Here is a 14,742-nt window from a genome sequence, read left to right on the forward strand (position 1 = left end):
AAAGTACAGCTAGAGCAATTTTTTAAACCAGAAGACAGGCTGTATTCACACTTACCAAAAGCAAAGAAGACCCTAACAACAGATTAGTTAACTTCAGCTGTAGCAAGAAACATACTAATACAAGGTGTTTTGATACCAACAGGGATTCAGATTCAAGAGGATAGAATTTTGCTCCTTTTAAAGATCTATTTAGCACTCTTAAGTTAGCTCCAGTTCAGTCTAACATATGGGTCATTCAAATGAATGACAAATGTTCAATGGATCACAGAACACTGATGAACATCAACAAAGTCTGGGTTTGTATCTGGAAATGATGGTTTGAATCCTATGGATAAACACAGTGCAGCAGACCTGTTAAAAAGTTTTTACAATTAAACAGCTGTATGCATAGATTTAGACTGTGTTTGTATACACATTTCATGGCTTGCTTTAATAGAAAAAAATGTAAGAATTCAGCCTTATGTACTAGAAGGTTTTGCAGTAACAAACACATGGATGTGATTTTAATCTGAGTGTTCCAATAATTACTTCTCAGTTATTGTTTTGCAACTTTGGTTTACAGTTGCTGCAGGAATTGCTAAGGCATAAAATGCTACAAAACAATAAAAATACATAACGGAAAAATGCTAAACACATGAAGTATGCTCAACTAATAATTTTGGCAACAACTCAGTGGCAGAAGGCAGCACTCGCTGTACCTAAATACAAACTTGCAGGACTGCCTCATTAGCAGGATATACTGGAGTGACTTCCATTAGCTGTAAAAGGTAATATACACAGAATCATAGTGAGGTGTAGTTACTTATCAAGTAATGTATGTGTTCACAAGCAACTGGAAGCAACCAATGCTGCTATGAAATACAAAATGCACTGAATACATATTTTAGAGGAAGTGACCCAGTGCAGTAACTGTCTTGGTACCATCGTCCTGAAGGAATATGACTGAGTCTATGATTAAATAGCACAAATACAGGACACAGCTCGTTGTAAAGAGACAAACAGCTGACTGGATCACCACAAGGAGCCAAATAGCCATGGCCAGTCAAGTTCATCATCTGGATGCAGCATGGATGGATCTTGCACACTGCGCTGAGTATTTGCCCTGCAGAGCTGTGGAGGCTCAGCAGCTTTTTTCTAACTAAGGCTGTGAAATTAAAACTTAGTCAACTAATTAAATGCATTCTATCTTTTGTGTTTGTTAATCGTGAAATACTTGGTGTACACTTAGAGGCTATGCACATCCTAGTGTTAGATACAGAGGTTGGTAGCCCTGCACGTGTTATGGGGGTTGGAGCCTGATGATCCTTGAGGTCCCTTCCATCACAAGCCATTCTATGATTCTACAGTTCTATGATCCTGCTTCTCAAGTCCTCTATGGCAAGACTAAACATGAAATGAACACTGCCATTTAAGAGCTGCTAGAGGTAAAACATCTTCCTCTATAAGTCACAATAGCAGCAAACTACTGTTCAGCCATATTGCAAAGGGAAAGAAGACCTTAAATCTAGATCTACAGGATTTAAACAAAATCAATAACTGTCATAAAAAATGGAAACTATAACAAAGCAATCTTTTTTTTTTTTTTTAACTAAATATTGCTCAGGTAAAACCATTATTCACATAAGCTTAATCTTGTTTAAAGTTAGTAATTTATCCACAGTGTTCTCTTTTTAAGACCACCCAAATCAATGTCTACCCTACTAAGGATGAGCAGCAAGATGTAGCAACTGTGGGCAGAGTATCATAAATTAGTGGGTGCAAGACACTGCAAAACTAGGCTGTGATACTGTGACATGCAAGAAAGTGTAGCAGATGCAAGGAAAGTTAAAACAGCATCATATTTACACACTTCAGTGAACAAGAGGCCACACCTCCATCTGTGTATTTTTTCTTATCAGTGCTTCAGCTTGAAAAATAATCTTGTTCATAATTAGCGATACTACTAGCTCACTTACTACTTCACTTGATCACCTCCTTAGCTCTGAGCTGTTCATTACCTAAAGCACTCTGTCTACTGAAAGAAAGTCTTCATATAAAAAACAGATTCTTTTGCAGAATCAAGCAGCTCAAATGACTATGCAGAATTTCAGTTGGCTATTGTCAAACTGCAGAGCACTCAGCTATTCTTAAAGTTGGTGATTGGTTTTCATATATTACTTACTATCTTCAGTTGTGACCCCAATTTTTTCTTCACTCCAGTCACTCCAAAAGCCTACTCCATCTTCCTTCATACATCGAATTGAAAAGACATACTCTGTGTATGGTCTGAGGCCTTGAATGCTGAATGAAGTTCTTGGTGAAGCTGTATCTTCAGGAGGAACCTGTAAGGGAAGGAAGATTGTACAAACCAATCAAAAAATGTAAATTTGAGTTCTGTTCTACTACAGTCTCACATTCAAGAGGAGTATCCACTTCGAACAGCTTAACCTCTATATTACAGGATCAATACAACATTGCTCTTGTCCCTTCTATTTCTAAAAGCTTAAATTCTGAACCACGGATATGATAGGAGTTCAGTCACAAATCTACATATGTTTATCAGGTGAACTATGAAGCATATATGCAAAAACAGGTAAGCAGCTATCTCAGAATAACCTCTTACATTTTGTTGCTGCTTTTCATATAGATTATTTTCTGTTTTACTTACTACATTAATAAAACAAAGTTTCTTCCTTCTACTGTAACTCCTCTTATTGATATGCAATGCTCAGAAAAGCTCTTAAACAAGGGTGGGTATCTGCTGGATTAGCTGCTGCAGAATACCCATGCTAGAAGTCACCTATCAAGTTAAGAGAATGCAGGATCATTACTTCCACTGCTTTGTAATTGACATGGAAATACTCTGAAATAGTTTGAAAGTCTGACATCTTCCCTTTAGAGTAGTGTAGGACTTTGTTAATAAAAGCTTCTTTCCCCATAATTCTTTTCCCTTTTAAAATGACAACTGAATGCAAAAAAAAAAAAAAAAAAAAAAAATCTTAATGCATAAGTACAAAAACATAAAAAACATATACGGATAACAGATTAAGGCTTTCATATACACTGATTCCAGCACAAGTAATTCCACTTGCAAGTGAAGGTCTTCAGAGTTTTCTCCATTTTTAATCAAGCAGTTATATGATTCAATGTTACATGGGGAAGTTAAAAAAAAAAAAAAAAAGACTTAACAGTACAACACATCAACAGATCCTGAAGTTGCAGGATAAACTGTACTGAACAGCATTGCACAAAATATCAATACAGGATACCTTAAGTTTTAAATGCAGAGATTTATAGCAGATGATGTTCCATGAAAGAGATACACTATCCTAGTCACAGGCAGTTTGCTATGCTATCTGCTCCAATATTGTATTTTGTGAAGTTAAAATCAACTTTTCTTTCAAGATGTCATGAAATTCAAAATATTTTAGGACCTACATGATGAAACAGAAGCTGTTTAGGCTTTCAGTAAGAAAAAAAAAGTTTCTGGAATATCGCTGCTCAGTGAATGCTAAGGGGGAAAAAAACTGATAAAATTCTGACAATACAGCCAGGAATGACGTAAAAGAGAAAACCTCACACAAACATATTATACATGTATGACACACTCTCATTGTTTCCAGTTGTTTCAGTTTTGACTGTGTCAAGCTCAAGGCATGGATGCAAGACAACCAGAATGCTGTACTGAACATACTGTTGTAGCTACAATCAATTTAAAAAAAGAATCCAGCATTCTAAGTGACATTTAGATCAGTAGTTTTGCATCAACTCTAGTATTTCCATATACAAGTGTTATAGATGTTGTATGTACAAGATCAGCAAAAGATGGGACAAACCTGAGGTAACAGTAAAGAAGTCCACAAGAAGAGTACTACATTCTGGACTGCCAAAGAACTTAAGATCACAGCTTTCAGAAATAGGCCGAATAAACCATTAGGATACCACATAAATTATAAGATGAGATGAAACACTAAGTAAACCTCAGCAGCAGTTTGGCAAATGGCCAGGTTACAGCAGAATAGTCACAAGAGACATTCTTGTTACCTGCATCCAGTTTGTATCACTACTGATCCTGTAGCGAATATTGAATTTCAGTTTCATCACAGCTGCTGAAATCCGGTTCTCCCAGGAAAGCTTCAGAACAGTAGGCAGTATTCCTGAGTTGACCGATAGATTGTGTGGAGGCAGTGGTTTGACTGGAAGAGAAGAAGTCTGTCATCCCTGCAGCTGCATTATTTTTCCATGCCTCTAGCGATTAATATACTGTGCTGCAACACAGTCATTAAGCCTGCACACTCCCAAATGGCTGATATTTAACAAAAATTTCTAAAGCAGGCTACATAAGAACTACTGGCTCTAAAAGCAATCATATCTCCCGAATTCTGAATTTCTTCAGCACAGTTCAAGTTCCATTCAATAATACTTGGAAGCATTACATTTATAATGAAAAATATTAATGTAGCTATTTAGCAATATATACAGGAACAGAAGTCATGCATGCTACTAAGATTTTATTAATAGGGATATTGATTACCAATCTCAATGGGATCAAAAACAAGACGATCAGATTCAGCCTTCCCAAGAGCATTTGCTGCTTCGACCCAGACCTCCAGGTTAACAAAGAACTGGACATCAGAAATGGTACAGGAATTATTTAAATATCTCGGTATGCAGTCAGGAAAGCTTTCTCGTGACCTAAACAAAGAAAAGCATGTAAAATTTTATTTCCACTAGATTTTTTAATTTAAAGTTTCCTAGCTATTCATACATTCTACCATACTAATTACCAAAGCACTTTAGAAGAACCAGGGAAGACAGAACCATAGAATCATAGAAGATGGGAAGCTATATGCAGTTATTCCCAGGGAGGGACTACAAATCTGTCTGTTCTGCTTTAAATGAGAAAAGGCCATTTGAATGAGTTTGAAAAACATTTTAATTTGACTTCACAGGAGAAATTTTTGCTGAAGATTAGATTAGACTGTGGACCAACAAGACTGAGTTCTTCAAGAATACATAGTAGAGAACTACAAAATTTAGTTATTATATGCTGTTTTCTTTGCTTGCTTAGAATGGCAACATTCTAACAGAACCATCATCTAAGAAAAACAGTATGTATTTTGGTCCACCCACATCATAATTAGGTGTACTATACTCAAACCATGCTAGTTATATACTTGAAGAACAAAAGAATTAAGATGCTGCTGATGCAAAATGAGCATAGTCCTCAAATTTCAAGTTGGAGTTCTAAATTACTGTGAGCTGTTTTAGCTCCATCCTCCCCACAGAAACAGGCAGCAATATTTCAGAACACTGAATTTAAAAACGATTTCAAAGTATTAAATAACTGGTCTGGTTTAGTGTACAAAAATTGCTTAAAATTATTTAGATATTATATACAGAGATACTTACCACCTGTATTTCAACCTAAAATGTGTGTCCAGGAATGTAGGCCTTCCAGGGTTCCAGGTGCATTTCATAGGATATGTGAGTTTTGACACCTGATTCACAATACAGCTTAAGTTTTCAGGCTTCTCTGGGGGCACTATACAGAAAGAATTAGCAATATTTAATACATATATATATTTTACCATGTACACAGTTCAGTAAGAATCATGCTACATGTCCTCTTACAGCAACTTCAGAAAGCCTCTGAGTATTTTTAGTCACATGTATTTTTAAAGAAGGGGGAAAACCAAAGTTATTAAGTTTAACTGTCCACTCTGAGAAACCATAAGTAATACAAGGAGCAAATGCCTGACAAAGTAACAATCAGGCAAATTCATTTTTCAGTTTTTTTTTTCAGTTAAATTCATATTTTCTTTCTGACCAAAATAAATAAATAAATAAATAAAGGCAGCTTTAACACTTTTATCTGAGTGAAATACTCCGGAATATTTTCCATTTTTCATAAAATTATTCTGAGTATATATTCACCAGTTTAGATGACACGAGATTTTATAGTATTTTTATATAATTATCCAGGAGTTGACAGACTAGAAATAAATATAAAGATGGATGCATTTTTCATTCTCTTCCCTGTTTCTCAAAAGCAATATTCCTAGGAGCTACTGTTGGAGTAACAATTAAGCTCAAGAAAAACAGTACTTACAGCCCACTGTAACTGAAATTCCATAAATATTTTGCTCAATCTGTCCATCTGCTAAAACGTTGCATGTCAGAGGAGAAGCTAGTGAAGAAGTGTCATTAAATGTGACACTAGAAACAGTTCTGTTTATTTCACGGTACTGTTCCTTAGGTACCACTTTATTTTTCATTTTCCATATAATTTGACTAGCATATATATTGCCAAAGTCAAGGCAACTCTCATTCAGAATACACAAGGCTGTGAAATTGGAACCCAGGGCCAACACCGGAGACTCCGGAATGATGTGACCACATGACTGTACAAGTCCACCTGAAACTAGAGTAGAAATTGTTAGGAAAAAAAACATTAAAAAAAAACAACAACAATGCACTCTACAGTAACTGATGCTACAACACCACTGTAATACTGAAAATATTGCTACATATGCCTAAGCAGGAAACTAGTTAGCTGGCAGTTATGAAACAAACCTGAGGAGCAAAACTAGACTACTATTACTTAGGCTTCAAAAGAAGAGTTCTATCAAGCAAGAAAATATCAACTAATAATCAAGGGCTTTTAAAGAGACTGGGAGAAGAGTCAAGGACAAGAACATTGAGTATATTTTGAAGGGCAAAGAAACTGAAGTTATTCTTGCATATAAGAAGTTATTTTCTGTTGAGAGTTAACAACAACAAAATTTGAGGTATGCACCTTTATTGCAGTAGGTTAACTGTAGAAGAATCACACTCAAACAGTTGAATACTTGAGTTAGCTATTTCAGAATCACTGATACATACAAGAGTATTTGGGAATGAAGATGGACAAACATTTCTTTTTAAACAGTCAGCAATTGTGATTATTGCTACATAGACATATAAATGTCAGCTCTTAGAAGATTAAATGTCAGATGACCAAAATGTTACCTTGATTAAACAGCCACAATAAACATCTTTAGAATGATTACTTGCTACACAGCAGAAGCGGCCCACGGTTCCAGGTGATGACAGAGACCAGAACACTAACTCACTGAAAGCTTACTGCTTTAACAGCTGCTTAGTCTGACCAAGATAAACTTTCATTTATATTTCACCTGGCACATGCAAAATAAAAACCCTCAACTTTGAAGCAATACTGTATTTAAAATTAGAGAAATCACATTATAGCATCTAAACTATGACTGTAGTCTGCTACGGTGACCCCACAGAGTAAGCTGTTCCTGATGTGAGTCAGATTCTCTGTCTCCTTACCAGTTGAAACTAGAAGGAGAGCTGAATATTAGTTAAACATTGCATTACCTCACTGCAAGATTAAGAACATGGCCTAGGTCATAATGTATCATTTTCTGCCCCAAACCTGCAGTAGGTCCCTAAACAAAAAGCAGATGTTCGCTACAAGCATTTGATAAAAGAATTTCTCTAAGTCATTATGTTTCAGATGGATGACTTACCTTCAAAGGAACAAATATTCAAAAACAGATACAAGCAATAGACTGCCCAGTTCCACCCAGAAAACATGCTGGATGGAATTCCTGTTAAGAGATAAATGGAAAAAAAAAATAAATTAAGCTACTACTCTTCCTATTAGATCATGGTCCGATTAAAATTTCTATTTGCTCTAGCACAATCTCTCACATATACACTTTCTCCTCCCCAACCTTCCAGAAGTCCCATCTTCTTTCTCTCTAGGAGGAAATGAATGGGCGCTTTTTTTTTTTCCCCCCCTCTCCATTCTACTCACTGCTAAAACAAGCTAAGTGTCTATTTAAGACAACTGATGTAGTGCAAAGTCTCTTATCTTACATAAGAGAAGCAATCATACATGAAAAAGTTCACTGGTACTTCTACACCCTGACTCAGGTTTCAAAACAAAATCAGTGAATTTGATTATGATTACTATCCTTGCCTAGCTTCCAAAGATGCCAATACTTACATTAAGGTTCAGAATAACAGACCACAAAACCAAGTGTTTCATTTGCACTTAAAATACTTAAGAATTGTGAAGCACATCTTTCACATTGAGAACTTTTGACTGCCACAAAAAACTATCTATCTCTTCCAAAACTTTACAAGACACGTTTTATATATGTCATGCCAGAATTAGATTTTATAAATCATTATTTACAAATGCATCAATATGAAAGTGGACTCGCATTTCTTACATATTAGCGCACCTAAGCCATCAGATTTGAAAAAGAAGCTAAGCAGTACAATGTAACGAAAATTTATTTCCAGGGGAATTAGAAGCCAACAACTGAACAAAAGCTAAACGCAAACCCCTACAGCAGTGTCTTATCAACACAGATGTATTACAGTTTGGAATAAAATAATAGTTATTTAGCAGAATAATAATTCCATACTTTAAAGCTCGTTATTCAAAGATAAAAAATATTAAGTAATTTTTTATACTAGAAATATACCTGATGAGATGATTTTGTAATTTATATTACATTATATTATTATTATTATTATTACTATTATTATACATTATTATATGTTATTTATAACAGTCATTAGATATTTATTTATAAATAACATTTCTGTTACACAGTAATCACACTCCACATGGAGTTCAGAATCAAAGCCTTTTCTTTTTAAATATATCCTACCATGGGCTAGGTATGAAAACCATTACACGGTTTTCAGTGCAGCAAATCTTTAGATAAGCTAACTGCAAGTGTCTGGTGAAAATAAAGCAACTGACATGCTCTCTGCAGATGCTTTTTCTGCTATGTGAATAATTAGGTTTTTACCCATCCATTTCTCTCTGCATTTCAAAATCCCAATTGGTTACATAAATTTAAGCAGATCCAGGTGGTGAGCAAGACCAATGGCATTCTGTTGGCTTTGGTCTTAAGTCCATGAGGGAACACATGCACTCAGTGACCTCTTCCAGTGTCATAACATACTCTAATGTTTATCAGCAGTGTCACTTGCTAGATGGAACTTGTTGTACTTTAAATACAAACCTTAAGATATGTTATTTTAATCTAGATGATTTAAATTAAATAGCTTTAAAACACTACGATGGAGGTTTTGAAGCTCCTGAAAATCCCAAGGGAAAATATGAGATAGGTTGAAAGGAGGAAGATGCAACACTTTCCTGCTAATTGCCAAAAACTGCTAACAACAGCAGACAAATTCTGTGCTAGAAAAAGGAAAAAAGTGAAGGAAATGTGAAAAGTCAGGGATAAAAATTAAAAATAAAAATAAAAAAAATCAAGAATGCACAACACAACATTCCTCTTCCAGAGGAAAAAAAAAAAAAACACAACAAAGATGTTTGCTATCATTATTGGTGACATGTTAAAAACCAAAAACAAAAAACCTGTAATGTCAGCTAAGTGTTGCATCATTGCAAAGTTGTTAGTTTTCCTTTCAGTAACCATTTATTTCAGGTTAGACGATAAACCCACAACGCTGCTGACGTTAAAATCATTAAGTTAACTTAGATATGGCTCAGGCTAACCAGAGAAAAGAACTGAACACCCGAGGAACATAAACCCAACACAAAAAACAAAAGCCAAAATAAGAAGTTAACAGTGATAAAGAATTATATAACATCTCTTTTGAGGTGTAATATTATTATTTGTATGAAAACAAAACAAGATGAAGTCATCATTTTAAGTAAATATCATTACTAAGCTTCAATTCTTCCCTACTTACGTGCCCTGTGCATAATCAGATTTACAAATGAGAAACCTGAGGTCCAATGCCCTACTGCTCTGTACTTTGGAGAGCTTAGTGTCCATTTTATGGGAGGGAAAAAAAACAACAAACACCAAAACAACAACCTCTCCACAGCTCATAATATTATTTCATTGTACTCAGCTCCTGAAAGGCAGAAGAACTCAGACTCATGTTCCATCATCTGCAAAAGAACATTTAATTGAAAATCCCACTTGCCTACACTACAAGATAGCAAGCAGATATGGACTGTATCTTTACAAAAATCACAGAGCTCAGCATACATCAGAACAGCCTAAAAGCAAATATGTCTGACATTTGTCCCCTGCCAATCAATCCAGTTACAAGATTTAAGCTACACCTGAGTCCACAAATAGGCTGCAGCAATACCCTCTAATGTGTGCTATTTTTAAAACAAAACGTTAATCTCTCTTTTTATAAGATTGATCCTTAAGGGAAATTTAATTACAGAGGAAAGAATCCAGGCTACACTAAACACTTCTATTCATCTTGCCTAAAAGAAAATTGTAAGAAAAAATAATTATGGGGCTAATACCTAGCAAAACAAACGGCCACGCTTTACAGTATGGAAGAGAGTTCTAATGAAACATTTGCTTTCTAATCCAAGCATGTAAATGTTAGCTGGAACAGAAAGCTTGCATATAAGCTATAACAAAACTTGGCAAGATGGTGACATTCAAAGAGAAATACTACTAAATACTTATTGTTCACTTGTAACAGCTCTGTAAGTCAGACTAAGTAGCAGGTCTGCATGAAAGGAAACTCAGACTCAGCAATTAGACAGCACAGCCAGAAATCTTGTTTTATAAACGAGTGCTTTTTGTTTGGAATCGAATGTGAAAGCTCAACCTGACGCTGAACTAATGCTGGCAAAGATAGGCAGTTCAGAAGCTTCTCCTTTAGAACAAAAAAAAGCTAGATCAGCAGTTTATTTACACTGTGTACTTGTTCCAGACCACTAAAACACTTCTCCTAGCCAAGTTTAGATAGGTACAAAGCTAAGTAAAGAAGAAAGTGAAGCAGAGAAAGAAATGGATATTGGAAAATATCACTATAGTAAAAACAAAAAAACAATAGGATCAGTTTAGAACTACTTGTGGTGACAGCCTCTAACTCATACACCGTTATTCTTAAGAGGAAAAAAAAACACTGAGATGTAGATATTACTTCAGTAAACAAAGATATGTAAAATATATATGCCAAGAAATCACTGAATTTAATTTCTAAATCATACAGGACTTCTATTATTTTTCACATTCCGCTACTATTCTGATACCAAAACACTGAACAGCACTGGCACCCGAGTCCTTAAACCAACAGCTGAAGCACTGGTCTAGGGAAACCTAGAAACTTGCCCGAAGTCAAGCACCATGTGCATGGAGCAGCAACAGCATTTGGTTATCACAGTTTTAAAATACTATTTCAACAAATATCATAGATTCAAGCAAAAGGGGTGGCTCTACTTATGCCAAGCAACATAGAAAAGCTTGTTTTTTAAATCTTATTTCCTAAGTTATGAAAACAATCCTTAAATGAATAACGTGGCAACTACCATCCAAGTGACATACAAATGAAAATTTCAGTTAAAGACACTACAGCAAAGTGACATCATCTTGCCAGAGAATTCCACTTACAAATCAGGCAGCATAAGTAACACCAGTACACCACAGGAAGGTGTTTGGTCTCATAAGGCTGAACACCAGGTCAATCACAGAAGCTCAAAGGCTACTGGCAAACAGATTTTTGTTTAAGAGGAACTTCTTAAAAAAAACCAAAAGTCAAACTTATACTTTTAAGCAGAAATCTCTCACCCAGAATCCATGCATCACTGATAAGTCGAGTGAAGAAGCTGCATATAGAAGTTATATTGCAAATCAGAGCTACTGCTTGAGGTTTCATAACAAGCTAAGGAGTACTTAAAACCAATCCACAAGATGCATCTATCCTCAAGTACTCTTGATTACTCAAGCTATAACTGCTTTCTAATTAAGAGTATTTCATCTGCAAGCTTCCTTCCTTCCTCCAAGCTTACATCCTTCTTGGCCATACTTATGAGACTCAAAGACATTTTCAGAGAAACACTTGAAAATATTAAGTAACTAAAACAGAAACTTTAAATTAAACATTAGTAAGAATTTTTTTACTCAGAGGGTGGTGAGGTGCTAGAACAGACTGCCCAAAGCAGCTGTGGTTCCATCTACTTCATCTAAAAATACACAGAGGGTACACTGACAAGATCCCTCAAAGCCTTCTCTTCTCCAGGCTGAACAATCCCTCATCTCATGCAAGATGCTGTAGGTCCTTCATCACTTTTATTGCCTTTTTTCTGAACCCCTTCCAGCACGCCCATGTCTCTCTTGTACTGCAGAGTCCAGAACAGTACTCCAGAGGGTGCCTCACCACTGCTGAGCAGAAAAAAAGATCATCTTTCTTGACCTGCTGGCAGCACTTTGCCTAAAGCAGCCCAGAGTACTGACAATATGTTGGTTCATGTTAGTGTACACCAGGACCCTCAGTTCTCTTCTGCCTGGCTGTTTCCCAGCTTGGAAACCCCCCAACCCAGCTGGTACTGTTGCCTGGGCTTGTTTCTCTTCCAGGTACAGACTCAGCATTTCTTCTTGAACTGCAATGCAAGGGTTCCTATCAGCTCACTTTTCCAGCCTATTGAGGTCCCTCTGGATGACACCATCACCCAGTTCTGGGTCATCTGCAAATACACTGAACTCTGACTCATCATCCAGATCATTAACACGTAAAACAGGAATGGAAACAGTATGGTGCATGGTATATACAACCAGTCATTGCCACTCCACCTTCTACCATCAATCATCGCCTTTTGGGCTCAGATGTTCACAGTTTTAAACCCACTTTACTGTCCATGTGTACACCAACAGCTTTTCTATGAGGTTCTTATGGTGGTCAACATCAGCAGTCTTGGTGAAGGTCCACAACAACCCACTCTTCAGATCCTAGTCTTCCTTTAATTAAAATCACAGAAGCCTGTTCTGATATGTGTGATATCCCTTGGCTAGATTTAATGCCATTTGAGATTTAGCTTTCCTGACTCAATCCTCTGATGCTTGAACAACATCTGTATTCCTCTCAGGCTCTTCATCCTTGCCTCCACTCCTCTGCATGATTATATCTTTTGTTTGAGTTTTGCCGGGAGCCCCTTGCTTATCCAGGCAGGCCTCCCAACAGTTTTGCTTGACTTCCTCTTTATGGGAATACACTACCCTTGAGCTTGGAGAAGATGATCCTTCAATATAAACTAGCTTTCTTGGGTTCCTCTTCCTCCCTCCCCAGCCCCCCATTGCCTTATCCCAGGCAATTCTTATTCTTCCAAGCAGATCTTTGACAAGCCTGAAGTCTATTCTCCCATCGTACAGGTGAGAGATAACTTTTCACACTCCTCCCTGGCCTGAGGATCCTCAGCTCTACTATCTTGTGGTCACTGCAGCCAAGGCTGCCTTTGACCTTCACACTCCCAAGAAACTTCTAATTGCTAGTGAGTATGAGGCCCACAAGACCACTTCTTGTAAATAAGTTATCAGCATGCTCCAGAAACCTCCTGGATTGCTCATGCATCACTGCATTGTCTCTCTCTCTTTCCTAATGCAATACACCAAACAAATAAAGTTTGTTAAATTCAGAAATTACTTGATTTCAGCAGATGATACCTCTTATTAATCATTACTCCTTTGAAATTAACAACAGCATTTAGAACACTAAGAAGTACAACTAAATTTGTATCGTATGAAGAGGATAAACATTCTTAACTTTTCGAAGTGTCTGAACTCTTCAGTTTGTAGACCACTATATTTTTTCCCCCTTCTGAATGACAGCACAGAACTCCAGTAATAAAACCGTAACAGGATTCTACCAGGTTTCTCTCCTAGAGATACCTAACAAGCAACAAATAGCAACCAGCTGGCAGACACCTAGTCAGCCTGAAACAAGGGTGAAAACTATGAGACTGGAATTTATCTGCTCTCCACTGCCAGTCCATTTGGCAAACTGTTTTCCTTTGTGCCTGAATTTCATCATCTGCAAGATGGAAATACTGACAACAGTTTACTTGAGGAAGACTCTCAGAGACCCACTGCAGAGGCAGGTGGAGTTCAGGAACACACTGAGTGTGCACAAGGGACCCAGCCTGCACGCTGTACCCACACATCCTGAACTCCCTATGCGCTCACTGTTGGGCCCACTGTAAAACAAACATGTTTCTCTTTCAAGATGACGGATTTTCTACACCTTGTCTACAAAATACATGACAGATCAGCACTTGCAACAATGCAAAGCACGTTTCGGTGAAAAAGAAGATAGGTGTAGATATGTTCAATCTTATCTGACCTAAGAACGTCTGAAAAACATAGGTCCGAAAGACACAGCCATGAGGGGCACAGCACCTCCATTCGGACCGCCAGCACACAGCACTACTGGAGGAGAGCACAGATAACCCACTCGCCACGCCAGCAGCTCGGCCGAACGGCACCGGCCCAGGCCGGAGGGGTACGGACGAGGCACTCGCAGCACACGGGATCCGCAGCCAGCCCCCGGCCCCACAGCGGACAAGGCCACTTCGCGCCTCCAGGTTACAGCCCACGGCGGCGATAAGCGGTGACCCCCCCTCAGGGCCCGCACCTCCGGCTTCGGCCCGAGAAACCTGCGGACAAGCGGCCGCGCGGCGGGGAGAATCGAGGGCCCGGCGGTCGGCGCGGGGCGGCGGTCGCTCCCGCCCTCGCAGCGAGCCTTGGCCACACGCCCACCCAGCAGGCCCGCCCGCACGGCACGGCCCGAGGAGCACGGCCCGGCACAGGGCCCGGCACAGAGCGGCCACCGACTGCCGCCCCACCGGGAGGGGCGCGCTGAGCCCCTCCAGACCCGCAGGAACGGGGCGGCGAGGTAAGGGCCAAGACGCGAAAGGGGCCCACCCGCGGCCACACGGCCACCCCCCACACCGCACCG

General features: G+C 38.2%; 1 protein-coding gene across 1 annotated transcript in view; it reads right to left on the reverse strand.

The window, feature by feature from the left end:
* IL6ST (interleukin 6 signal transducer) overlaps nt 1-14,742 on the reverse strand; it is a 34,594-nt gene that overhangs the window by 19,704 nt on the left and 148 nt on the right. Inside the window, exons 2-7 of the mRNA XM_015848721.1 lie at nt 7,515-7,595; nt 6,092-6,403; nt 5,392-5,524; nt 4,514-4,674; nt 4,024-4,175; nt 2,162-2,321 (exon numbers count right to left, since the gene is read on the reverse strand). Of these exons, the coding sequence (XP_015704207.1) occupies nt 2,162-2,321; nt 4,024-4,175; nt 4,514-4,674; nt 5,392-5,524; nt 6,092-6,403; nt 7,515-7,595 (999 nt within the window). The remainder of the gene's footprint in view (nt 1-2,161; nt 2,322-4,023; nt 4,176-4,513; nt 4,675-5,391; nt 5,525-6,091; nt 6,404-7,514; nt 7,596-14,742) is intronic.

The sequence above is a fragment of the Coturnix japonica genome, chromosome Z, assembly GCF_001577835.2.
Source record: "Coturnix japonica isolate 7356 chromosome Z, Coturnix japonica 2.1, whole genome shotgun sequence".
NCBI lineage: Eukaryota > Metazoa > Chordata > Aves > Galliformes > Phasianidae > Coturnix > Coturnix japonica.